General features: G+C 44.8%; 1 protein-coding gene across 7 annotated transcripts in view; it reads left to right on the plus strand.

Annotated features, from left to right (window-relative positions):
* The window catches only part of PDZD2 (PDZ domain containing 2), a 230,589-nt gene that overhangs the window by 177,048 nt on the left and 26,644 nt on the right, over positions 1 to 26,897 (plus strand). For all 7 annotated transcript variants that reach the window (XM_083402584.1, XM_083402586.1, XM_083402585.1 and 4 more), the window contains 8 exons: positions 14,347 to 14,467; positions 15,287 to 15,432; positions 15,861 to 15,980; positions 16,580 to 16,694; positions 17,270 to 17,343; positions 18,131 to 18,356; positions 20,975 to 21,092; positions 23,720 to 23,852. In XM_083402584.1, the coding sequence (XP_083258710.1) occupies positions 14,347 to 14,467; positions 15,287 to 15,432; positions 15,861 to 15,980; positions 16,580 to 16,694; positions 17,270 to 17,343; positions 18,131 to 18,356; positions 20,975 to 21,092; positions 23,720 to 23,852 (1,053 nt within the window). The remainder of the gene's footprint in view (positions 1 to 14,346; positions 14,468 to 15,286; positions 15,433 to 15,860; positions 15,981 to 16,579; positions 16,695 to 17,269; positions 17,344 to 18,130; positions 18,357 to 20,974; positions 21,093 to 23,719; positions 23,853 to 26,897) is intronic.

Here is a 26,897-nt window from a genome sequence, read left to right on the forward strand (position 1 = left end):
AAAAAATGGCCTGGTGGTGTTCACACATGTGCAATTCAATAGAAGCCAGTCCATTAGGTGACTGATGAAATGCTCCACCAATCTCCATCTGCTTTCAGTCATTCCCCACCCGCCTGCCTTCTTGCTTGCAACTGGTCTAGGGCCTCCTCCTTAATCTCAGCATTGCCCTTGTAGAACTCAGAAGGGAGGAGATTGAGGGTGAAAACCCAAAGTAGTTGAGTCCAACTGACATTGCTCCTGGCTCCACCTCCTTCGTCTTAGTGTTGTCCTTGTAGAACTCAGCAGGTATGAGGATGGGGACAAAACTAGACTTAGTTGGCTCCAAGTGTCATTGGTTCCGGCTCTGCCTACTGGGCAACCTTCCTTCTGCCTCACCAGTCCCAATGGGCACTAGACAGCTCTGAGAAGTCTCCTGTCATAACGAGGAAACTGACCCTGTGAAGGTTGCCCTGGAGCTTCTCTCTTACCAATGGAAGGAGGTAGCATGAAACGACACACATCTGCACATTGTATGTGCAGACTTCCTTCAGGAGCACTGAGGTTTAGAGGAAGACTCTGGGCACAGCCACAACATACATTGGAGGGCATCTAAAGGATATTTTAAGCATTTGACTTTTCTCACAGCCCTACAATTCCCAGTACTACGGTTCCCAGAGTTTGGGGAAATGTGCTTTAAATGTGCATTGGATGGTCTTTAAATGCATGGTGTGGATCTTTCCCCTGTTTGAGCCAATAATTTTAAGCCAAGTTGTAGTCGGTTTCAACTCCAGGAAGGTTTACAGAGCAGCAAATTTGCTCTGGAGGCAGACAGAAGTTTAACAGAGATATTATTACTCTACCAGCTTATTTAACTGATTTGCCTGTTGTAGCAACAAAGTTTCATAGCTGCAGTTTAAAAAGGAAAGTGCTTCTTTATGACAAAGGCGAAAGGTACAGCTTGGTACAGCGTTGAAACCTACGCAAAAATAATCCAAACCAATAAAACCTGGGCTGGAAAGATGAAGGATGGGAACACATTAAAAGTTTTTATTGCAGGACTGAGACAGCCGAAATGATCTATGACGTTCTCATATTTGTCTTAAGTTGTCTCTTCCCCTTTAGCCTTGGCTAGTGAGTTTAAGGATAATAAATAACCATGATGATTCATGCGAATGTGATATTTGTGTGTTTTTAAAACTGAAGTTCTAAAGTGCTACAGATAGGTTAAGGAAGGAAAGATGTTAAAATGACATTTTCTGCTGAGATTTGTGTACAGTTTCACTGCCATGCTGGACCTTTCCCTGCCTTGTTAAGCTTTTAAAATTCCTAACCCTTTCGCTCTTTAAGTAGAGGTTCCTGCCTAGGGGACAGCTGAAATGGAGTGCTAATGTCCTGGCCCAGACCTTGTCCCGGGGCATGCGATATATAAAAACATGTACATATGGAACAACTCTTCCGATACGTTTCGTATCTTGACATTTTAAAGATTACATGCCTTGGGTTTTATCCGTTTGTAAGCCATCTTGCGGACCTGTTTTGATGGGAGGGTAAGGTATAAATTAAATTAGCAGATAAAGAAATTTCTCCCAGACCTTGACCTGGTTTGTTCATCACACTAAGCCAAACCATAATAATAATATTATAATAATTTGTTATTTATACACCGCCCATCTGGCTGGGTCCCCCCAGCCACTCTGGGCGGCTTCCAACAAAACACTAAAATACAATAACCTATTAAACATTAAAAGCTTCCCTAAACAGGGCTGCCTTTAGATGTATTCTAAAAGTTTGGTAGTTATTTTTCTCTTTGGCATCTGGTAGGAGGGCGTTCCACAGGGCGGGCACCACTACCAAGAAGGCCCCATTCAGGATCAGGGAGTCTTCCACACCTGCCCGCCTCATGTCCCCCAGAAACAGTGTCTTGTCAGGATTCAACCTCAGTCTGTTAGCCGCCATCCAACCTCCAACCATAGCTTAGCATGAGTGAACAGTCTCCCAGAATGGAGATGGTAGTCACTTTGTTCCCCTTTGGTTTTTCTGTGCTACTACAGGTTCAGCCAAATTGCCTAATTATGCAAACTGAGCCAAATGTTTGATGCTAGGATGTCTACACCCACGATGTTAGAAGTTCCCTTGCAGCTGTTCTTGTAGTCTTGAAAAGCTTGTTTTCCTATATAAATTTACGGAGCGAATTCTCCTCGCCTGTCAGTGTTTTGAATGTTGCACATGGAGTTCACGTGGGCCTGCTGAGATGGAATGCCCCTGCTTTTAGTAACAGAAACTAGATATCCTTGGTTAAAGTTCAAATGTCATTTCTTGTGTGAGGAGTGGCCCATAAACCGCTTATGTTTTTTGGTAGGGGTGGAGAACTCAGTCTATTTCCATCCTGTGTTGGTTTTCCATGTGCTCATTTACAAGCCAAGCTGGGATAGCTCAGTTGGTAGAGCATGAGACTCTTCATCTCAGGGTTGTGGGTTTGAGCCCCATGTTGGGGCGAAAATTCTTGCATTGCAGGGGGTTGGACTAGATGACCCTTGTGGTCCCTTCCAACTCTACGATTCTAAGTCTGTGCTATTCTACTTTTGATCTGAGTTTTATGAAAATCTTCATGATTTTTGTTGTTGTAATAAACACATATTTAAATACTGCTTTCTCACAAAAGACACATTTCCAAAATGTGTTCTCTCTCCACCAAGTGCACTGTGTCTTGAGAAATGCATGAAAACATTGGGAAGGGCATGGAATCCAATGGGTAGCGGCTTCCTGATCTGCACATTAGTCTGGGAGTTGCGGGACAGCATAGTTTGAACCAAGATTTGCAAAGAACGAGCTCCTCAGACACCCCTGGATTTTAGCAAAACCGCACTACGGAAATAGGCTAAATACCATATTGGCCCGAATATAAGATGCACCCACAAATAAGATGCACCTTTAAAATTCAAGGCTTATTTGTGGGTGTGGCCTGCCTCCTGGGTCTACTGCCCTGAACTGGGGGCGGCCGGCACCCCATTCCCCAAGCCAGTGCCGGTTCTGAGCACACTGTGCGCCTACCTCCTGATACTACAGCCTTCCGTCACTACCTCCCCAAGCCAGAGGCTTGGGAGTGATGGGCGGGTTGCATGCTGTTGCCCTGCGCTCCCGGGCTGCTTCCTGGGGTGGGGGAGCCGCCACACTTTGCTGGTGGAGGTTTGGGTGACACGGTCAGGACAGGCGCCATTGTCCCACACCCCCGATGGCCCCCGTGGCAGCTGTTTCAGCAGCGATACCATAAGGTTGTGAATATAGGCCGCACTTTAACTTTTCACAATCGGAATTTGGAAAAACAAAGTGCTGCTTATATTCAGGCCAATACGGTAAATAGACAAACCCTGGGTGATATCCAGTGGTGCCAGCACAAGGACTTTTGACTTTGCAATGTAATTTCCCCTCCCTCTTCTGTTGTCTTGCACACACGCCTATCTGTTGTGGGACGGTTCCTGATTTGGAGAGCATACAGGGAATTCTTGCTCAATAAGTCTTTCACATCAGCTGAAACAGGGACCCCTTTTATACCCGTCTCATTGGCCAGCCTGCATGGGTAAAGCCAGTATAAGGCCTGAGGGTACTTCACTGAGAACAGAGGTGGGCAATAGCTGGTCTGTGGGCCAGTCTTGGCCCACCAATGGGGTCTAATTTGACTCGCAAGACCATATTCCGCAAACCACACCCACCCAGCCATCAGCTGACATCACTCATGATGGGCAGGAGAATGCAGTGAAATCCTGCATTGGCTGTGTGGAGCAGGTACAGGTGAGTTCAGCAGGATTCAACCCTCAGTCAACCCCAGCGGGGGTTAAATCCTGCTCAGTTGGCAGGATTCCAAGGTCTGCATGGACACCATTTCAACAGTGGATTCCAGTGCAAAGCCCTTTCCTGATTCTGGCGGGGGTTTGCAGCAGCATTCCTGCGGAAACAATGACCGGCCCTTCCAGGCACACCTGTCAAAGCCGACCTATGAGGCCGATCCTGATAAGGATCTGGCCCATGGAGCGGAAGGACGTTTCCCTACCTCCAGCTTAGAAGTGGTGAGCTGCTGCTCTCAAAGGCTCACCACACAGGGAAGCTGCATGCAGACCCAACATCCTGGCAAATTTGGACATTTGGGTCAAGATTTGGGTACGGGTGTCCCATGTTTCATCTAGGCATTGGTAGGCATGCATGTGTGCCAGCATGCACCTACCCAGAGAGGCATATTTCCCTAAATATGCTGACTTCAAATATTCCGTTCCTTCTTTTTAGGCCACATGGATATACCAATCAATTTTAGTGGAAATACCTGATCTTGGAAGCAAGATATTAAAACAAAATGAACACTAATGTTACTCTGCAATCTAGCTGTTGTTAATATAATAACATTTCACTTGATGTGTGGTTCTGTCGCATCTGCACTTTGCTTTCCTGCAAAAACACTGCAGCTGGCTGCAATTTGAACCCTACTGGGCTCTGTTAAAAATGTGTTTTAAACATGCTGTGCTTCAAAAAGCATCATCTACATAATTTGAAAATGGGCCTTTAGATCAAATACTTTGGAAAGTAATGTGCTACATTGCAGGTTTTTCCTCTGAGCGCATCATGCACGAACAGTGCAAAAGGCAGGCAGAAAAATATCTTGGGAGTGATTCTTTCATATTTTTTGTTGTCTTTGATGGCATGAAAGGGATGTCCTCAGTGCTAAAGCTATATGCGGTTAGTTTACATAGGACTATTTCCTCTGGCATTGTTCTTCTTTCTTGGCTGTATAAATAAAAATCCTTTAAAAAAATTGAATAAGTTGTACTGTCACATAGGAGTCCTGTCTGGGCAAGAATGAAGCTGAGAGCTACACATTGATGCCTTGGCATGGATTAAACAGAGAGCTGCAAGTGGGGATTGCGGCATCTAAAGCAGCGGTGGGGAAACCTTTGGCCTGGAGGTTCAAATGTAGAAAGGGATGCAAATAGTATTACTTTTCATTTGGGGATTTGAGGATTTCCCCTTCCAGGCCCTTGGGAGGGAAAGGGAAAGGAGAGACGGCAACAGAGGAAGGTTCTAGCTAGTTTCTTGAAGGTGCTTGAATAGACTTCACCATTTCAGGTCAAAGTTAGGAATGCTCATGCAAAGTTGTGTGTGTGTGTGTGTGTGTGTGTGTGTTGGTGTTATTTGCTTCCAACCTTTGTGGGATCATACCATCGGAATTACTGTCGTGTGTAAGGAAGGGCTCAGCCACAGTTCCTCTTGCATTGCACTGTCCAGGCACAGCTCTGCGATTTAATGCTCTGTGTTGAAGTGGGGTTTTTTGGTTTTGCTTGTTCGTCTGGTGCTTTCCCTGGGAAAACCTGCATTTTACTGCTGAATTGGAGCAGATATCCATGGAAAACTCGGTTTCCATGTGCTTCGATTCAGCTGTAAAAAGGTAAAGGACCCCTGACGGTTTAAGTCCAGTTGCAGACAACTCTGGGGTTGCAGCGCTCATCTCGCTTTACAGGCCGAGGGAGCTGGCGTTTGTTCACAGACAGTTGTTCCGGGTCATGTGGCCAGCATGACTAAGCTGCTTCTGGTGCAACGGAACACCGAAACCAGAGCAGCACACGGAAATGCCGTTTACCTCCCTGCCAGAGCAGTACCTATTTATCTACTTGCACTTTTTGGCATGCTTTTGAACTGCTAGGTTGACAGGAGCTGGGACCGAGCAACGGGAGCTCACCCTGTCGCGGGGATTTGAACTGCCGACCTTCTGATTGGCAAGCCCAAGAGGCTCAGTGGCTTAGACCACAGCACCACCCGCGTCCCAAAAAGGTAAAGGTAAAGGAGCCCTGATGGTTAAGTCCAGTCACAGATGGCTCTGGGGTTGCGGCGCTCGTCTCCCTTTATAGGCCAAGGGAGCCGACATTTGTCTGCAGACAGTTTTTCCCAGTTTTTATGCAGGTTTTCCCAGGGAAAGCACTGGGACCAAAAATAAAAATCCTCAGACATGGAGCTTTAAAGCATGGCACAGAAACATGGCACAAAATGAAGTCTGAATGACCCCTAAGTGTTGCACACATGTCTTTTGGGAACCCTCATATGTGAACGTGCCATATTAAAATTTACCGTATTTTTCACTCTATAAGACGCACCAGACCACAAGACGCACCTAGTTTTTGGAGGAGGAAAACAAGAAAAAAAATATTCTGAATCTCAGAAGCCAGAACAGCAAGAGGGATCGCTGTGCAGCAAAAGCAGCAATCCCTCTTGCTGCTCTGGCTTCTGGGATAGCTTCACAGCCTGCATTCACTCCATAAGATGCACACACATTTCCCCTTACTTTTTCAGAGAGAAAAAGTGAGTCTTATAGAGCAAAAAATACGGTAATTCAATAACGTTCAAGGACATTGCCTGGTTTATCTCTGGGGAAAGATGCCCCTCCTCTTTAGGTAGGAGGTGTGTTTAAAGGGAAAAGTGGGTGGCAGGTTCACACACCAACAGAGATGTATGTTAACACAAGAGCCTTAAAGTAAAAAATCGGTGGTAGACTTGCATGCCAGAGATTGGGGGAAATGACAAAAGGGATGATACTGTAAGATGCCTGTATGTTTGTTTTTGCATCTCTACCTGAGGACAAATGATAAACATGGCATCCTCTGTTTAGAAAGGAAAGTGATGGGAACCTTTTATTTGCAAGTCTGTCAGAAGAAAAGATCAAGAAGCAAGATTAATGTTCAATCGCTGGAACTGCCCTTGTGGTTTTCTGAATAGGGGGAAATGCTAAGTAAACAAATCCGAACTTTGAAAGATTCTTGCTAAGAGCTGTTAAGAGGCCGCTTTTGTTGTTGTTTAGTCGTTTAGTCGTGTCCGACTCTTCGTGACCCCATGGACCAGAGCACGCCAGGCACTTCTGTCTTCCACTGCCACCCGCAGTTTGGTCAGATTCATGTTGGACAAAGACAACAGGCAGAGGCCGCTTAGAAGCCTGTATTTCCTGAGACCTCCTACATGCAAACAAAGAGTTGGTGACCCATGGAACAATGAGCTTTGAGATATGCTTTTCTGCCTAATGGCACAACTGGGTGAAGTGGTGGCGGCGATAGGAATAAACTGGCTCCACCTTTGAGATCGTGACTGGAAATACTGCGAAGGGAGGAGGAAAAGAAGCAAGCAAACAGATCAGCTGTCTTAAATTTGCAATAACATTGATTCAGCCTCCAGAATCGTATTTCTTTAGAAACATAATAGCCTTTAAAAAGAAGACTACCTCCTTATGGAAGATTAAAACCTCAGCAAAATGAAAACTGTTGATGCAGTTTCTTAAAAGGGAATCCGCAGCGTTAAGAGGCAACGCTGTAAAGACAGCTCCACTAACGCGTGACCCCGAAATTTCAGATGCCCCCCCAAACTGATGCCAAAGTTTAGTGCTAGTTTTGTGCCGTGAACCCTGCGTTTCATGCCGCCCCCCCCCAAGCTGAGGAATTTACACAGCAAATCGGGGTCACAAGTTAATGCCAAAAAAATCCAATCTTGTCTGATGGTCGCCAAAGAGGCGCCAAAGTTTTGTGCCACAAAAACCACATTTTGTGCACCCCCCCCCCTGCAAAGTAAGCCACTGGGGACCAACCTTGTCCGATTGACCACAAACTGGTGCCAAAGTTCTGGTTTGGTGCCATTTTGTGCAGCAAACTCCACTTTCTGTTCTGCCCCCCCGAATTAGTAATCGACACTCAAACCGGGGGGCATAGTCACACATTACTGGAGCTTTTAAAGGCCTCACTCTTTTACCCTGCTGAGATCATTTTGCTTACAGCAGGGCTTCCCTTGATAGGGCGGCCACTTTGCCTCACCAGAAAAGAGGACAAGATTTGCATTAAAATTTTGTTTTCTAATTTCTGTATAGATGCAAATTTAGAAACCATTGCTATAATTTAAATAGAAATACAGTATGCCTCACAATAAAAGGGAAGACAAGACCAGGTGACCTGTGTGCTTCCTCAATTGGTTCTCTGGGTGCTAACTTTTGAGGAGCAAATTCGGGACATCTGCTGTCTTTTCTTATGGATCCTTATGTTTAAATCTGACTTAAACAGGACATCCCTGTTGAAATAGAGCAGGGTTAGGGAACTTGTGGCCCTCCAGACTCCCACCAGCCCCTTCCAGCATGGCTAGAGATCAGCAATGATGGGAGTTGTAGTCCGACAACACCTGGAGAACCACATGTTCCCCACCCCTGAAATAAAGGATGCTTTAAAGTAGAGGGCTGTCTTCCGACAGTCCTTCAAATGGTGGACCTTGTAGACCAATGTCAGGGAACTGCCATCGGAGCCGGAGGCGGAGAGGAGGCTCCCGGACGATGGTGGGGAGGGTCCTAGTAGGAGGAGGGATAGCCCATCCACTGGGGAAGGTAATCAGCGTAACACCAGTGGAGAAGGGGAGGAGATAGAGGAATCGGAGAGGTGGCTCCAGGACTCTTCGCAGGAGACCAGCGGAGAGGGCACAAGTGCTCCTTTGCCCACACCCACCTTGCGCAGAAAGCTTTCGCGCAGGCAACGGGGGAGGAGACTGGGCGTCAAACAGCTTTTATGTTGGAAGCGGTTTAAGAAACGCCCACTGACGGATTCTGCCAGCGACTGAGGCAGCCACGGATTAGAGGCTGTCCTGTCAGAAAGGGTTCAACCATGCAAGCTAGCCATGAGTAAAGGCAACTTACGCACAAGCAATCCCTCGAACCATTACAACCAAGAACAAACATTGGTAATGGCTCACAGTTTGGATGGCATGCTAAGCCAAACCATGGCTTTGCTAACAGATGTGCAGCAATGGATTGCACGAGGCTATAGCCTGGTTTACCGTTACATGTGCGCTAGAACACTCTGCAGCCAGACATTGAAGAGAACGGTCAGTAGTGGTGCAAAATGGTCCTTTCAGATAGTTTGTCCACAGTTCCTGAACTTTTCTTTCAAGAACCCCTGATAGGGGTTTCCTTGGCAGCTTGAATTTTCTGGAATGCAGTTTGGGAAACACTGTTTTCAATTAGCAATATGAATTCAAGGCGGAATAAGCAGCACTTCCTGGAAAGCAAGGGAACCCAGAATGGCATGGTTACTGTTTTGGCAGAAGGGCAGCCTGTAAAAAGATTACATTCATGTGTGGTTGGGAGAATAAGACAAGAGTTGCGTTTTCATTGAACTGTGGCACCACAGCTCCTTTCTGTAGCCAAGGATTACAAACTGGGGCCCATGAGAAATTTGTACAAGCTTAATGGGTAGAGTTTCTGTTTATTTTCCAAGCAGGAAGAAATCTGGGTCTTTTAGAAAGTAGAAAAGCTTCAGTGTGTACAATAAACTTCATGCCCCTGATCTTTTTTTCACAAGCACATAGTGTTTTATCACAGGTATATTACCTTACTTTTGTGCCTGATAATAATTCATTTTATGGAGATCTGGAACAAAGCAAATAATCCAGCACGCCAATTAGAAGAAGAAGAAGAAGAAGAAGAAGAAGAAGAAGAAGAAGAAGAGTTTGGATTTGATATCCCTCCTTTCACTCCCTTTAAGGAGTCTCAAAGCGGCTAACATTCTCCTTTTCCCTTCCTCCCCCACAACAAACACTCTGTGAGGTGAGTGGGGCTGAGAGACTTCAAAGAAGTGTGACTGGCCCAAGATCACCCAGCAGCTGCATGTGGAGGAGCAGAGACGCGAACCCGGTTCCCCAGATTACAAGACTACCGCTCTTAACCACTACACCACACTGGCTCTGTAAAATTGTAAAATACCTGTATGAGATGCTTTGTGTGTCTTTTGTAGAAGACGAAGAGGAAAAGGTAGTCATGCGTTGGAACTGGTCCATTGTGTCAAATGAGGCACTGCTTCATCAGCTTCTGCCTTCAGCCATTCCTCAAATTCCTGACTTCTTACTAACCTCCAATCCAGTGGGTGGCACTGCCTCTGATTCCTCCTCCTTAATCTCAGGGTCATCCTTGTAGAACTCAACAGGGAGGAAGATGGCATATAAAACTAGAATTACTTATAACTCTACCTGCTGTTGGTTCTGGCTCCGCCTACTGGTGGTCTCCCAATCTTCTGTCCTGTGTGTCCCAATGAGCGAAGTGAGTCAGGCACTATCATCATATTTCTTCAGGCAGTTGATGAAGACCTGGCTTTTTGAAAAGGGCCTTGTTGTCGAGAGTTTATGACTAGTGCTTTGGAATATGTGAGTTTTGTTTTGCTTCTTACATGCATGTTCTGATTGGGTTTAATTTGGGGGGGGGGTGGCTATTGTTGTTTATTCTGTGACGATCTGATTGGTTAAGCCAGTTTGAGTTCCATTGGGAAATTAAGTGGGCCTAGAATGCTTTAAAATAAATAAACATCATACTTCAGAACGTAATTCAGAGTATTTAGCATCTACCGGACTAAGTTCAATGTGCTGGTTTTGGTGTATAAAGCCTTATGTAGTTTGGGGACAGGATACCTGACAGATTATCTAATCCCTTATATACCCAATACATCACTGTCCTTCCTCTTCCAACCAACCTTTTATAGAGAGATGTTTCCTAGCCTGGATCTATACTGCAATTGTTTTTAGATGTTTTATCGCTTGTGGGTTTGCCATCCTGGGCTCCTTTGGGAGGAAGTGTGGGATACAAATTTAATGACTAAAATAGATAACTGTGCACCCTGCTTTATTCCACTCACACCCATGGGCATGACGTAGAGCTTGTAGGTGGGGGCACTTGAAATTCTGCACACATGTACTATAAGCCTTGAGATGGGTGCCTTTTATGACCCCCATTTATTTACTTTTTAAAAAATCAATATTTTAAATTAACACTAAAATATTTATATATAGCAAAAGAAAGGTGTAGCACTAGAACACCACAGAGTTATAATAGTTATTTACTGTGGTGCTATGACACTATGCTACAATAGTGCTGAGGTGTGTTTAAAAAAACAACACATTTTTGTTCACTGCCATTTTAGCAACAGGATTAACAGCAGTGACTGAAAAAGAATTTGTTTTTTAATCTATCTTTCTTTCTTTCAAAAATATATAATCAGAAAAAGTATTTTAGTGATAATTAAAAGATTAAAATGTTATGATATTATACTGAAGGTGTCCTGAGCTGTGATAGGTTCGCTATCCACCCTTTGAATTTTTTTGGAAGAGAAATGCTAAAGGCATCTGCATCTGTGGAGATTGCGCTGCTATTATTTTAGTTTGGAAAACTTTGAGTTTTTGTTATCTGAGAAGAGATGGAACAGCACCCAGAAAATTCAACTTGATGATGATTGGACGATGGTAGCATGTGGATGCTCTGTAAACAATGAATGAATGAAGCATGGCAATTCCATGTCTCTAGTGGGAGCCTTGCAGCTCTCTGCTGAAAGTGATCAGCCAGTAGGAGGCAGCCCATTTTGCAATCCAGACTACCGTTCCACTCCAGAGGCAGATGACTGGGACCAGCCACATCTGCAATGCTGAAGTAGAGGAGGAAAGTGGAGCTGCTAGGTGTTTCCCCCCCAAAGACTGAGTTCATGGTCACCTCCAGACCCAACACGAGGGTGATGCTGCTGTTTGTTTGTGTCTTCCACCAGTGTTGATTGGTTGATTGCCATGAGTTGGGGTGTGTTATGTGTGGTATGATTCTGTCGTTGTTGTCTGGCAGATATATTGTATGAGGTGGTAGATGGTTGTAGTGGTTGTGTGCTTTTATGTTGGTTGGGAGTTTGTATTGTGCTGCCTAGTGATTTTCTCTTATCTTGGCTACATAGGGTTCTTGCAGATATGGATCCAGCGCTACCTTGGTTCTCGAACATAATCCCTTCTGGAAGTCCGTTCGACTTCCAAAATGTTCGAAAACCAAGGCGCGGCTTCTGATTGGCACAGGCGCCCTGGAAGCAATAGCCGACAACCACACCAGGTGTTCAGGTTCCAAAAAATGTTCAAAAACCAGAACACTTACTTCTGGGTTTTCGGCATTCAGGTTCCGATTTGTTCGTCAACTAAGCTGTTTGAGAAACAAGGTTCTACTGTGTTGCGTATTTATGTATTTGTATTTTTCTTAATATAAATAATTTGAAACTGTGCTTATTGTGTATTTACACATTTTGATCATCTCCCCCTTTTTTTCTTTTTTTGCCCTGAAAGTGTATCAGCAGCTCACACGGAAGGAAGAGATTTCAGCCAGGAAAATAGTGCGGGAAATGGTTAAACAACCTCTTCTCCAGTGCCATTGCCCCTTGTCAGTTCGCTCCCTTCCCACCACGGTGGTTAAACCTAGGAAGCCACCTTATGCTAAGTCAGACCATTGGTCCATCAAACTCAATACTGTCTATAGTGACTGACAACAGCTCTCCAGGGCTCTACCTGGAGATGCCAGAGACTGAAAATGGGACTGACTTCTTGCGTGCAAAGCAGAAGCCCTGCCACTAAGCCATGGCCCTTTAAGGTGTTTTCTTTAAAAACCCATCACACTGCAGAACCTCCTAACGTGCAATTTAGCCTGTATTCAGGGCCGGATTTAGTTTCGATGAGGCCCTAAGCTACTGAAGGTAATGGGGCCCTTGATATGTCCGACTGTCCTTCGTCAACAACAAATTGTCGCTGTTTTTTTGTGTGTTGAATATATGCTGTATGGTAATTTATGGACCTAATAGGTATCTAAAGCCATTTGTGCATGTTGCCTTGCAACAAGTCCATGCAGAATGTAGGTGCCCTATATATAGAAAGGAGCAAACCAGTGATATTTTAGGGAGCAGGCTAGCAGGCGGGCCCATTACTTACATCATAGGAGCCTACACAACACAAAACACTGTTGCTGCATGTAGGTTTTGTTTTTGTTTTTATCTTATTTTGGAAATGTACGTCCAGTTTTTTTCTTTAAATTTCTTTGGGGGGCCCCAAGAGAGTTGGGCCCTAAGCTATAGCTTGTTTAGCTTATACATAAATCCAGCACTGCCTGTATCTGAGGCTTTTATGGTTCCACTGTATCATTTTGGAGATCCCCAGGCCGTAATAATCTAAACAGAAGTATTCCCTTCTTGTAAGGACCTTCCCACCAACTGAGATCAAATTAGAATCAAACTGGAAATGTTTAACTGAAGGATAGCATAAAGATCTAACTTAATTACAAAAACAAAAAAACAATGTAGGAAACAGGAGATATTTTGCAATTTGTGGAGCATAGTGTACATAGTTTATTCCTGCCACAGGCCCATAACATGATCGTGTGACATCGTCACAATTCAATTTTCACAGTGTAGGATGATCACTTATGCCGCCCTTAATGTAGTACAAAGTAATTAATCCATTTCCCATGCAGGAGGAATGAATATATGAAGCCATCATCAGGCAGAATTTCCTTTGGCTGCTCTGGGAGTTTAGCAGAACCCCTAGACAGTTGCTGCTTTCTAAGTTACGGAGGAGCAAGAGCACATTTAAAGAAGGAAATGGATGAACTGGAATGGGTCCAGAAGAAGGCAGCAAAGGGACCAAGGCCTATAGCACACAGCAGGAGTGGGGAATCTTTGACTTTCCAGGTGTTGTTGAGCTACAGTTTCCAGGGGTAATGAGAACGGTAGTTCAGCAATATCTGGAGGGCCAAAGGTTCCCCACCGTGGGCACATAGCTCTGATTAAGGTATAGCAGCTATCCTGCCTGTAGAAAGGAACCTATGAATGAGCCAAAGATGTCCGAATTCTCGGGGCATCGCCACATAGGGTCTAAAACAGGGGTGTCCAATTTATAAGAGACTGCGATATACTCCAACTATAAATAAACTCGCAGTGAACTACCCATTGGATTGACCAGAGTTGTTGAGCTTTTTGTGGGGAGGGTGAGTCGAAGTTGTTCAGCTTTTCTTAGGGACCAGAGTTGCTGGTCAGGTTGGACAGGCCTGGTCTAAAACATGAATTGAGGCTGTGGATGAGGACTAAGTGCACTGCTGTTTTTTGTTTTTTTTTTACTCTTTCACACACAATATAATAATACACAGAGGCCAAGCTACAGAAGTGCAGTCGCAGCTTCACATACCAATAATTTCAATCGTTGATTCATACCTCACCTTGACTCGAAGTACAACTGAAGTACAGAGATTATGTTACTCCTCATTCTGATGAAGCTCCCAGTATCTATAATTTGGGAAGGAACACTGCTGTTTCTGTCACCTTGCAGTGTGTTCCTGCGTTCTAAACTGCAGAAGCCCCTTGCCAGGACAAAAACAAGTGGGTGGTTAGAAGCCTCTGTATACCTTTGTCACAGCAATAGATTCGACTTTGCCTATTATTTTTTTTAGCTTCAGTAGGATAATGGCTAACCCGACTGGGGAAATGATGACCTGTCCCAAGAACTTAACTGGATTCTTTTTCCTTCTCTTTTCAGGAGCCAGATCTGACAGATCCAGATAATCCCGCAGATCCTACTGGTGCAGAGGGATCCAAAGAAAACTGTCAGAGTCCAACTCTGGGAAGTGGGATATTGAAGTACAGGAGCAGATCCCAAGGTACAGTTGATGTCATTTGAGTGGGTGAATAAAAGATTTTAGAGTATGTGGTTAAGAAAGGCTCTCATAGAATCAGAGAGCTGAAAGGGACCCAATGGATCATTTGGCCAAGTCACTACAATGCAGGAATATGCACCCATACGGGGTTCAAACCGGTGACCTTGGCGTCATCAGCACCACGCTCTAACCAACTGAGCTAACCCATAAGGCAATGCTCTGGCCCCGTCCACCAGCTATAATTTCCATTGGGGGAGGGAGCATGGCTCAGGGACAGAGCACATGTGTCTCATGCAGAATGTCCCAGGTTCAGTCCTCATCACCTTCAGATAAAAGAGTAACCAGGTAATAAATAGGTGATGAGCAAAACTTCTGCCTAAGACCCTGGAGAGATAGTGCTGACTTTAAGAATAAACTGCTTTTGCCAAACTGAAACTCATAATGTGAGATTAGTCCTAAATCTTATAAGCTGTATACACAGCATACTTTGTTATTTGATACTAATTTTGACTGCAACCCTTTAAACCCTTAAAGTGCTCAGACTCTGCTCTGAAAGTGTTTTGAGAATGCTGGTTTGCATCTCTGACTACTGGGATAAATTATTGCTACCCACTTGGATGTGTGTGTCTCTATAAATATCTAGAGATGAAGATAAAATTTATCATCATTTGTTTATATGACTTAGGAAATTTACCCATCAATCACTTCCGAATGTGCATGCAAAATGTTAAAAGCAGTGTACCTGATCCCATCACAACTGACAGATGTTAAAAGATGCTTTGAAATGTGTGTAATAAACGGCATCTCTGGGTTTTCCCTTAGGGGCGGCAACGCGTTTAGAATCCGTAGGCGAAGATGATGAGTTGACAGTGGAAAATGGAGATGTGAATTATGAAATAGCCATGAAATATTCCCGGGGAGGGAGAAAACATTCTCTCCCACAGCATTTGGACACAGGAACCAGACAGGTGAGGTTTGCACAGTTTACTGTCTTTAAATGACCAAGGAATCCCCGTTAGCCCCAATTTTAGCATGGTTCATTGTTGCGGGTTAAAGAAAAAATGTCCTAAACACAGGGACACCTGTCTGTCTTCAGGTACGCATCCAGGTGAGGTGAGAAGGGGGAGAGTATTGGAGACATGCATTGGGTTGATACCTCCCTGCAAGGGCTCTCAGGTACTTCACCTCACCAGAAAAAGATTTCTGAAGACACTCACGAATTTTAAATCATTGAATTCAAAGTAAAGACTAGACATAGAATTGCCAAATGTTTGGGACGTGGAACAGCAAACACTAAAAGAAAGAAAGAAAGAAAGAAAGCCTCTTTGGGGAACAACAAATGCGACGCAACAGTTTTGGCTTATTTCTAAATATTGTGGTTGTTTCATTTATCCAGGAATACCATATTGTTAAGAAATCTACTCGCTCTTTAAGTGCCGCGCAGGTTGAATACCCGTGGCGACTCACCCAGCCATCTATTATTTCCAACATTGTGCTGATGAAGGGGCAGGGCAAGGTAAGATTATTTGCAAATGGGAACGTCTCTAGTGTCTGTCAAACTTAGGCGTACTAATAGAATTCCAAGTTACAGTTTATAGGTTACAAATTATATTCCCATCTTAACTTTAATTTACCTTTACATATGCCCTTAAATGTAGCTTCTGGGAATACCAGTTGCGCCAATTCGAAAATGCTGGTGCTATTTTAAAGGCAAGTGCCTTTAATGGTGCCGCCACAAACTCATGGATTGCACTGGAATGATTTGCGCCCACATATTGGTACTAATAACCAGCACATTTAAACTGCTTGGACTTAAACATAGTTTCTGACAATTGAGTTGGTATTTTGTTGCTCCAGGTTTGTTTGGGTTGTTGTTTATTCATTGTTTGTTGTATGTGCTCCGTATTATATGCACCTTGAAAATATCAGTAAAAATGCTTTCCTTTTCTTAAAAAAAGGGGTAAATCTCACATCTCCTATTTTACACCATTTCATACTGGGTGCTCAACCTTACTGATAATCTTGTTTCCGCTTATTCTTGTAAGGTTAAAATGAATTAACATTTCAGTTTTCCACTCCTCTCCTCCCCACCCTCTTCCTCCCCATACTCTGCAGGGTCTTGGATTCAGCATTGTGGGAGGGCAGGATTCTGCCCGGGGACGCATGGGCATCTTTGTGAAGACCATTTTCCCCAATGGGGCTGCAGCTGCTGACGGCCGACTGAAAGAAGGTATTTGCAGCGCAAGAGAAGAGATTTCTGCCGGTTCAGCTTATGAAGCCATACACTGCAGGCAGAGGCAATAGCTAGCTGCTCTGGCAACCCATGCTGTCAACCCAGGGTTGGGGCCATGGGGGCAGGGTGAGCGTCCCTGGGGGCGAGATGCCCGTGGCGGCAGAGAAGCCACTCATGGCAGGCTGCTTCCCGGGGGGCAGGGAGGAGCTGCTTCGCTTTGTCAGCAGCCTTCCTCCCTTCCCGCTTCCTTTTGACAGCTCAGGGGAGGCTCCCCCCCCCCCAGGAAGAAGCCCAGGAGCGGGGGGCAATGGCACGCCGCCTGCCCATGACTCCCAAGCCTCCCCAAAGCTGTCAAAATGAAAGGGTGGAAGGCCGCTGGCTTTGGGGTAGGCTTGGGAGTCCCAGGTCGACGGCGTGCTGAATGGCACCCCGCTCAGTGATGGATTCCTGAGGATTCCTGCATTGCAGAGGGTTGGACTAGATGACTCTAGGAAACCCTTCCAACTCTCATATTTCTCAGGATAAGCACTTTGTCTTCTGTCTGCATATTAACACCTGTTTTGCCTTTCCAGGAGATGAACTCCTTGAAGTTAATGGAGAGTCCTTGCAAGGACTGACTCACCAGGAAGCCATTCAAACATTTAAGGTAACATAACTTCAGGCGGGACCTTCCAGGAGTAGCAGATGATGTCCTGGAGTGGAAACATGGGTTCTCCCCGAAATATTCTATTTCCGTGGCTGCCCTTTACGTGTCTGGATCTCAGTTTCATCACATGGTGGCTTTGTTTTGATGAGTAAGGAGCCATGTTTCCCCTGAGCCACTGGGAAAACAGGATTCTGGACTAGATAGGCCACTGGCTCGAACCTGTAGGGATCTTCTTAGATCTCACATTATGTTTCCCTATCACAGTGGTGGGACATTATGTTTTTATGTTTCCCTATCACAGAGCCTAGGACTTGCCGATCAGAAGGTCGGCGGTTCGAATCCCCGTGACGGGGTTAGCTCCCATTGCTCGGTCCCTGCTCCTGCCAACCTAGCAGTTCGAAAGCACGTTAAAGTGCAAGTAGATAAATAGGTACCGCTCCAGCGGAAAGGTAAAAGGTGTTTCCGTGCGCTGCTCTGGTTCGCCAGAAGCGGCTTAGTCATGCTGGCCACATGACCGGAAGCTGTACGCTGGCTCCCTCGGGCAATAAAGCTAGATGAGTGCCGCAACCCCAGGGTCGGCCACGACTGGACCTAATGGTCAGGGGTCCCTTTACTTTTACCTATCACAGTGGCAACATTAACTTAGATGTCAGTCCTAGGCCTTGGTTTTTATCAGGGGATAATAATGCCACCTTAAGTTCCATGATGACAGAAAAATGGGAAATAAATATATTCAGAATAATAAACACAATGGTAAACATAACAGACTGTACTGTTGCTTCTTTAGCAACTCAAGAAAGGCGTGGTGACCCTCACAGTACGAACCAGGCTTCGCAGCCCAAGCCTTACGCCATGTCCAACGCCTACGTTATTGAGCCGTTCCAGCTCCCCAAGCTCTACTGCCAGTACAGGACCTCCTTTGCCCGGCTGCGAAGATGGAGATGTTTCCCCTGCAAATCGTAAGGGGCCTGGTCCCAAGGACAGGATCGTCATGGAAGTGACTCTCAATAAAGGTTTGAGGAAACTTTGGCTACTATTTGCAAAGGGTTGTGGAAGATCACAGAAGCCTTGTAGGCAATGGGGCTTTTTTGGAGGGTGGGGAACCCCAAAACGGTAATGTTACTGTGCCTACTTTAGAGCAATCTAGCTTGATTTTTTACTATAACCTTGAGATCTACCAACGAGAGCCAGTGCCTCTGAGCACAGTCTCAGCTGGGATGTAAGAAGACAGCTGTTTCCTTTCTGACCTGTATTCGTCACAATTAGCGCAGTCTCCGTTCTGCTGCAGTTCAGATTGCAAACTGCTGTGGAAGTGTGGAGAACAGAAGTTAGGATTGGAAAAATGAGAAACAGAGAGAGGCCAAATTTAACAAATTCATCCATTGCAAACGTGTCGTTGGCAGCAGGTTTTCTTCTTTGGCAACAGATTTTCTTCTTCAATCACATGCTTTTCTTTTTAAGGGGTAAAGCCTTGGATTAAGTGAAAATGGAGGCTCACCTTTTGGTGAATTGGGGCAGGGTTAACCCACCAGGAAACCACAGAAGACCAAATGCTCTTCTGTGTGAAGCAAAGCTGCCGTTCCCCATTTTTTAAGGGAAGTTCCCTTATTCCGAATAGGATTCCTCGCAAGAAAAGGGGAAAGTTGACAGCTATGGTGTGAAGGAGTAAGGAGAGCAAGGGAGACAGAGGTGCAACCTCATTCAGCTGCATTGACCTTTACCAGACCACATCAGTGGTGAAAGATTAATAACCTTCTGCGGGGGAAGCCAAGGGAGACAGGCAGAAATAGCATCATATACCTGCTGCTGTACCAGAAGCAGCAGCTCATCTGGGGAGTGGAGACGCAATGCTAACATCCCAGAAGCAGTGTTGCTGCCCCCTATTGGAAATTTGGGGCTGTGATGGCGCACCAGCAGAGCCAACGCAGTGCTTCTGCCGTTGCACCCGCAAACCGCTGACCTCGCTGTCCGTTTGCCCCTTCTCCTTCCCAGTTAGTGGCAGCGACCCCTGCTGCCAGAAAGCTAACATTGCAGCTACCCCTCGCTGTGTGAGCTGTTGTAGCGGCTGAACTAATCCCACTCCTACCACAAGCTGACCTGTGGGAGGGAACTCAGCTGAAGGGCACAATACAGGCTTGCTGCAGAGTTGACTCTTCACCCCCACGTTTAGAGGAAGTAAACACTATTCTTGTGTGAGAGGTTCCCCCCTGTTATGTACTGAGTTGAATAGGATCCAAAATGCAGCAGTCTGATTGGTCCTAGAACAATAGGATCCAGAATACGGCAGTCTGATTGGTCCTAGAACAATAGGATCCAGAATGCAGCAGTCTGATTGGTCCACAGGAACCACCCAATCCAGCTCCAGGTGGAAGTGAATCCGCAACCTGATTGGCCTATAGGTGAATCCCGGAATTAGCCAATCACGTGGGGCCCTTTGTGTAAATAATGTATATAAAGCAGGCATTCTGGGGGAACTTCCATTCCTCCTCACCACTATGAGCTGAATAAACAGCATGAAATCCACTCTCGACTCCATGTATATTTCATTCCCTTTATTTGTTTGTGTTTATTTTGTCTTGGTTTTGAGTTGCTAAAATCCTGGTTTTCACCCTGTTCCCCTTTTCTCTCATCCTTCCTTTCCAAGTCCTCCTCCTCATGGGTCCCTTTGTGAGTTTCATTTTTTAAAGCGATCGTTCTTACAGAATGATAACCTTTTATAAATGTAGTGAGCTGCTTTGGGAACTCCTCTTAAAAAACACAAGAAGTACCAATCCAATAAAGAAACAAACAAACAAGCCATGTGAATGAAAACAGTTCAAATCTGGTTTAAATTTATAGTTCATGTAACCCCTAGTCAACTTTTGTCAAGAATTTTCACTGGAAGCAGTGACATTTTTGCATTGAGAGAGTCCATTCAATTATTAAAAGCTTGGGAGTGAGGACTCTGCATGTTCACATTGGAAACTGACATGGAAAGACTTTGTAATGGGCTTTCTATTATTTAAATTTGCTCTTGGGCATAAGCACAGATGGGGGGTTGGGGGAGAAGAAATGAACATAAAGTCAAATGTTTAAATAGACCTCTGTGAAATTCTCTCATCCCCCACCAGCTTCCAGAAGGCCTATTCTGTGGGAAAATCCAGGATAATAGACTTTATTCAACTGGTAGGATTATTAGGGTGCTTCCAAACTGTTGCTGCTTTCACGGGAAATTCAATCACATGCCAGCAAATTCAGGTTGCACCATTGTAACTGATTGGGAAGTCTCACACAACCAACCTGCTTCCTTTAACAGACCAGACCATTTGCAATAAGAACAGTGATGCGACAATCACTGAAAAACATCATCCCACTTACCTGCAAAAAAGTTGGTATATGTGCTCATTAAATAGCTAACTTACCTATTCTCTCTTGCAAACAAATCTGAAAGCACCCAGGTTACCTGGAAGCACCCAGTGACCTGTTAGGACAAGGTTTTTGCAGCCTCTGATCATATTTTTTTAAATTAACATATACACAGTCTTATAAGTAGCCTATAAAGAACAAAGCGTAATAATTGCCTGTGTCCATTGTGATTATTGCAATAAAGAGTGCAGTAATGGCAGTGTTCAATCTTTGCTCTTTGTTTCAGAACCAGGTGTTGGGCTGGGCATTGGTGTTTGCTGTCTCACGCTGGAGAACAGCCTTCCAGGGATTTATATCCACAGCCTGGCCCCAGGATCAGTGGCGAAAATGGATGGAAGGTTAAGGTTAGTCAACCACAAATATTGTTATGCTGATGTCAGTGTCCTGTCAATATGGGTGTGGTTGTTTTGGTTTTCCCAAAGTACAGTGGTACCTCGGGTTACATACGCTTCATGTTACAGACTCTGCTAACCCAGAAATAGTGCTTCAGGTTAAGAACTTTGCTTCAGGATAAGAACAGAAATCGGGCTCCGGCGGCATGGCAGCAGCGGGAGGCCCCATTAGCTAAAGTGGTGCTTCAAGTTAAGAACAGACCTCCGGAACGAATTAAGTACTTAACCTGAGGTACCACTGTAATGCCTATATATTTGGTTCAAAAAATTGGTTCCCAGTGATACCATTAGGAATTCAAAGGCGGCTAGTGGCCTCCATGCACCTCACCTGGTCTAAGTGGTGGTATGGCACCCTGGGTTCTGATACAGAAGAAAGGTGGGATATAAACATAAGAAAGTAAAAAATTGCTGCCAAACTTTATTTGGCGGTGGTGAGGAAGGCTTTCACCAGCCTGCCTGTTAAGGTTTAGAGACTGTTATAAGCATCCACACCTGATGTTTCTCATGTTGGGAGCCATGGAATCTGCATTGCCTGTGGCTCCCGGTGGCCCTGGGCATTTCGGGCATGGTGATTTCATACAGCTGTGATCTAATGGTAACTTCATACCGAGTCTTAATAGCCAGATAAGTTTGAGAAAACGAGAGGACAGGACTTAGGGGAATCGCATTGTAGAAATCCTCGTTTTGAATTTTCTTTTTTTGAGACCCAACTCATCCCCGCATCTCTGCCATAAATGCATCAGCTGGCCAGCCAATCTTCCCCACCCATTTCCAATACAGTGGTACCTCGGGTTACATATGCTTCAGGTTACAGATGCTTCAGGTTACAGAGTCCGCTAACCCAGAAATAGTGCTTCAGGTTAAGAACTTTTCTTCAGGATAAGAACAGAAATCGGGCTCCGGCGGCGCGGCGGTAGCAGGAGGCCCCATTAGCTAAAGTGGTGCTTCAGGTTAAGAACAGTTTCAGGTTAAGAACGGACCTCTGGAACGAATTAAGTACTTAACCAGAGGTACCACTGTATGGAAATGATCATTGACCTGCCTTACAGGGCTGTTTTTGGGGTTATTGATAGAATTTGTTTTGCTTTTATTTATTTTAGTTCCCCCGCACCCTTCTTTTTTAATTCCACTTTTCAGAGCCCAAACACACACACACACACACACACACGTAAAACTAAAACCACAGCAGAAAACACACCCTAGTCTGCACCAGCAGTCCAGATAAAACAAATGAAAGAATTTTATAGGATATAAAAAGGAAAAGCAGCCATAATTTAAAATATAGCTCAACATCTTTAACTAAAAGCAGATTGAAGTGAAAAGATATTAAAGCCTGAGGCCAATTCTTTCCTTGAAGAATTGTCCAGTTCCATATGTGCCCACTTGACCACTTCAGTCTGTGGAACTGCCCCTTTTACATGCGGCACACAATGTTCATTGCACACTTGAGAGAAGCCAATATTTTAGTGTGACAGCATCCATTCACTGGAACTCCCTGACTATTAATATTAGGCAGGCACCTTTCTTGTACTGCTTTCAGCATATGCTAAAAATATTTTTGTTTAGGCAATCCTGCTCAGATACATAATTTTATTGTGTTTGTTTGTTTTAAAACCGTCTGTTTTTCTAATTTTATTCTATCCGGTGTTTTCAAGGTATACTTTCATCGCAGCTTTTAAAAAATGAACATGTCATGCTATTTTATGTAAACTGCTTAGTTATACGTTTTGATTAAGCAAGTACATACACCTTGCTAAGTAAAAATAAATAAAATAAAGACCCGAGGGAGTTCCATTGGTACAGGGATACCACTGAAAAGGCCTCGCCTCCTGTTTAATTGGCTCTGCTGAAAGGCCTACAGGCAGAACCTCTATGGCCAATCTTAAGGCCTAGACAGATTGATATGTGCTCAGCCAGTCCTTGGATGTGAATCACCTTGAACTCCCAATATCTTCTTCGGCAATCACTTGTAGACAAGTAAGATTGTCTTCCATAAACACGGTTTTAGCAGTGAGTCCGTAAGTGACTGTGGAGGCCAATTCTGGATCTACATGTCCTTCCACAATGGGGACATAGGTTTCCGGGTGGGAGTTGATCATGGTGTGGACCTGCCAAGCGTGCCTTCCTCTTAGCACGTTTCTCCCTTGCGTCCTGAGTTCTAGTGTCTTCAAAGCCTGTTCTCCAACTGGAGCACTTGCAGACCAGTGTTTCCCAGTTGTCAGTGTGTATACTACATTCTTTTAAAACTCTTTTGTTGACCACCAGTATTGCGCTTTCCATTTTTAAGTTCGGAATAGTTGCTTTGGAAGACAATCATCAGGCATCCGCACAACATGACCAGTCCAACAAAGTTGATGTTGAAGAATTCATTAGGTGCAGAACAAGCTGCCTTGAGGAAAGCAGGGTAAAGATATTCAGAAATGAATGCGTGAGCAAACAAACAATGAGTACGATGCTACGTGGACCAGGCATCTGATTTAGGATAAAAGCAATTCCTGGACTCGGCAGTTGGCGTGTGTTTGCACCCTGTAAGAATTTCCATGCCTCATCTCATCAGCTGCATGTGTTTGCTCCCTTAGCCGTGGGGATCAGATCCTGGAAGCAGATTCGGTCAGTTTGCGTCATGCGGCTCTGAGCGAAGCGTATGCCATTTTGAGTGAATGTGGCCCTGGCCCAGTTAGCCTTATCATTAGCCGCCATCCCAACCCAAAGGTAAGGAGACATGCAGCCTGGGCCATTACTGTCCCATACCTTTATTATCCTCAAATGCCTGAAATAGGTGCACATATTCTTTATTGCAACAGGGCATCCTTGCATCTTCATCCAAATGTGTCATTAAGCTTAATTCCCAGCAGTTCCGGTTTAGAGGGGTTTTTTTGTGACCCCCCTGTAAAACCAATGGGAGTGTTGCTGCTACGAGTTTCCATCCACTGGATTTGAACCTATCTCACAACCCCAAAATAAAAGTGCTAGTTATCACCTTTCTAGCCCTGCATATTTCAGAGAGCAGATCTGCTTGCATTTCCTCTACTTCCTATAAGACCCTTCTCCATCCTGTGTCCTATCTCTGTCCTATAAGATAGGGTGCAGGATGGAGAAGGGCCTTTTTGGTGTTGGCACTTAAGTTGTGGAAAGCAAAGGCGTGGCAGGCCTTAGACCGGCACAACTATCAGAGGATTGCCTAGTGCGTTTTGACCAGTGATCCTCCTCAGGAGCAAAAGGTGTCCATATTTCCTACTCATATATCCTACTTCTTGGAGGAAGTTGTTTTAATTGGTGTACCAGAAGAGGACAGGTTTGTCCTTCTCCCAAAAGCAATGCTGGGAGGGAGAAGGAGTTTCCATTGAATACAAACAGCTTTTCCTTCCTTGAGCAAGGTGCTCTCCCGCCTCCCAGAAGCTGATGGAAGCATGCTTTGTTCTTGTTTGTTCCTTTAAAGTTCTGCCATTATCCACTATCCACCTGGTGTCCTGTCCAATGTCACACATGGGGCGAGTGGGCATGGCTCCCTAAAATGTCCTGGCTTGCCAAGTTTGGCCTATGAGCCAAAGGTTCCCCACCCCTGATATAGGAGAACATCCTTCCCCAGGAAATTCCACAAAGCCCACTTCTGTAGCTTGTAAGTAAAGTCCTTCATATTTCAGAGAGTGCCTTGTGTTTTGGAGTGGACATTTTTCCATTATTTTGCAATTTTACAGCTTTTTAAGTTTCACTTCTGTTGAACTTGTCTAGTTTTACATGAAAACATCGTTTATTTTAATTTTTGCTTGTTTAAAGCATTTATACCCTGCTCTTTAAGCCCAAAAGGCTCTCAGTGCATATTAATGACGACGATACATGCATATGCATATACAAAAGCCATCCTTCTTTAAATATCCATGTTTTTATAGCTAATCAACATTCCATCACACAGAATATTTTTGTTACCATATTACCTGGTATTCGGGGGGTTTTATGTCCTTCCAAAACCATTACCACAAAATATATTTTTCTCCCTTTTTTCATTACTCTGAGTGAATGTGACATTAAAACCTCATTTAAACTGCTGAGTTTGCTTTGGGGTTAATTCTGTTCTTCTCTATTCAAGGAAGTTCTGATTTCTGACCCACCTACGTGCCTAATTTTAATTCTCGAAAGATGCATTTGATTTCCACTGGCATTACAAACCACAAAAGTTGATTATGCATTTCAATTCCTTTCCAGCTCCCACATTTAAATCCAAACACTGTACAATATATTGTTTATTGGGAGTAAAAGTATCCGAGGCTTGGGTGGGCAGTTAAAAAACAAACCCACAGACCACCGATTTCATTTTGGCTTTAAAAAATAAGTATGGATTTTATTAATGTGTATCTCAGAGCATACAAAATAATCTACAGCCAGACGGATGTGGACACGCTCCTTGAAGAAGCACAGTGACCACCTGCCTCCTTGACCCCTTGACCATATGGACTTCTTAGAACAAGCCATAGAGAGTTGACTGGGTGGGTGTAGGGAGGGAGTAATGCCTCACTGAAGAAGGGGGAGGTAGCATCTGCCTTGAAGTAGGCGGTGGTGCAGCCCCTTCATAAGAAGACCACCCGAGAACCAGGAGTGTTAAATGACTTTGGCCCCAGTTGCAAATACCCCCCTTCTGGGCAAGGCTCTTGTTGCAGTCCAGCTTCTGGCATGGAGGAAGCTGATTATTTCCATCTATTGCAGTCTGGCTTCAGGCCTGGTTATGGCACTGAAACTGCCTTGGCCACTTTTGTTGGTGACATTTACCAACATGAGGGAGAGAAATAGGGAGTGGGGGCTGCTCATGCTCCTTGATTTCTCTATAGCTGTTGCTTCTGTGGACCTTCTGGAGGTGGGGGTTAGGGGTGCTGTACTTCAGTGGCTCTGCTTCAACCTCCAGGGATGTGGGTGATGTCCTGTCATGTGGCTCAGGGTTCCATATTGTCCCCTTTGTTATTTACCATCCACTCATCTGACTGGGTTGCCCCAACCACTCTGAGCAGTTTCCCACAGAATATAAAAACCACACATGATACACCAGACATTAAAAACTTCCCAATACAGGGCTGCCTTCAGATATCAGGTCATAATTGGTTATCTCCTTGACATCTGGTGGGAGGGCGTTCCACAGGACAGGTGCCACTACCGAGAAGGCCCTCTGCCTGGTTCCCTGTAACTTCAGTTCTCACAATGAGAGAACCACTGAGGAACCTTGGAGCTGGACCTCGGATCTGGGCTTAAAGATGGGGTCAGAGATGCTCCTTCAGATATATCAATATGCAGATGACATCCAGCTCTATCTCTGTTCCATCTGAATCAGGTGAAGCAGTTGAGGGGTTTAGACTATGTTTGGAGGTCGTGTTGGGTTGGATATGGGCCAGTAAACTGAAGCTGAATCCTGAAGAGACATAGGTGTCCAAAATTCTCACATCCAGGAGGTGAGGAGGTAGCCTGCCCTGAATGGGGTAGCATTCCTCTGGAAGGAGCAGATTTGCAGTTTGGGCGTGTTCCTGGTTTCAGGTGGCCTCTGTGTCTAGGAGCACCTTTTTCCAGCTTTGACTGGTATGCCAGTTGTGGTGCCTTTTGGACAAAGCAATTGTACTCTAATAACTTCCCGACTGGATTAATGCAATCAACTGTATGTGCCCTTGGAGATTACTTGGAACCTTCAATTTCAAAATAGCAGACAGATTATTGGCTGGGGTTCCATTTAGATATAAAAATATGTATAATAAATAATCGAGAACCAGAAACCTTGCA

The sequence above is a fragment of the Podarcis tiliguerta genome (assembly GCF_965153285.1).
Source record: "Podarcis tiliguerta genome assembly, chromosome: 11".
Classification (NCBI taxonomy): Eukaryota; Metazoa; Chordata; class Lepidosauria; order Squamata; family Lacertidae; genus Podarcis; species Podarcis tiliguerta.